This window comes from Aphanomyces invadans (assembly GCF_000520115.1).
Source record: "Aphanomyces invadans strain NJM9701 unplaced genomic scaffold supercont1.23, whole genome shotgun sequence".
In the NCBI taxonomy this organism is placed as follows: Eukaryota; Oomycota; class Saprolegniomycetes; order Saprolegniales; family Verrucalvaceae; genus Aphanomyces; species Aphanomyces invadans.
In genome coordinates this window covers 275,651-276,222 of record NW_008580168.1, presented here as the reverse complement: position 1 = coordinate 276,222, position 572 = coordinate 275,651, and the positions used below count along the sequence as shown (strand labels likewise).

At 41.4% G+C, this 572-nt stretch overlaps 1 protein-coding gene across 1 annotated transcript; it reads left to right on the top strand.

The window, feature by feature from the left end:
* Positions 1 to 172: 172 nt before the first annotated feature.
* H310_09832 (hypothetical protein) lies at positions 173 to 542 on the top strand (the record flags this gene model as incomplete). The annotated part of the gene is made up of 2 exons (XM_008876008.1): positions 173 to 241; positions 369 to 542. 2 exons carry the CDS (start codon positions 173 to 175, stop codon positions 540 to 542), a joined length of 243 nt encoding a protein of 80 aa, XP_008874230.1.
* Between the last annotated feature and the right edge of the window lie 30 nt (positions 543 to 572).

Here is a 572-nt window from a genome sequence, read left to right as displayed (position 1 = left end):
TTTTCGTGAATTATATTTTCCATTTCGATCCCAAAACCGAAATGCCAAAGTCTCATACAAAAACCAAAAGATAAACTTGACCAACAACCAACGCCTAGCGATATACCAAGAGCTTTGCCTACGGAGCAATGCCGGCAAGCTGTGTTTGAGATGAACGGCGACAATCAAGGCGATGAATGAAGAAATGCAGGCTATGGCGGAAATGAATTCGAGGATCGAAGAGGAAGATCGTTTGGAGGGGGTTTGTGAATTGTTCGGGAGTGTAGCATGTAATAAAGTCATTATATTTAGATTCGACTTACTTATATTTTGTATGTATTTGAATATTCACTTGCAATCATTCCATAACAGAGGTAGTACTTGTTAAGGATTTTTCCCATTCCAACCCCAAGATCGTCGACTTCAACAAGCACCACTTTCGAACTTTCTCCCTGCTGATCCAACACGCCACCGACCTCATGGACAAGTCTATCTTGAACGAAGTCGACAACATCTACAAGCCCAAGCTTCTGCCCATTATCAAGTCTCGCGGTTACAACTAATTCCAGTTAAATAGTTGGATTTTCCCACTA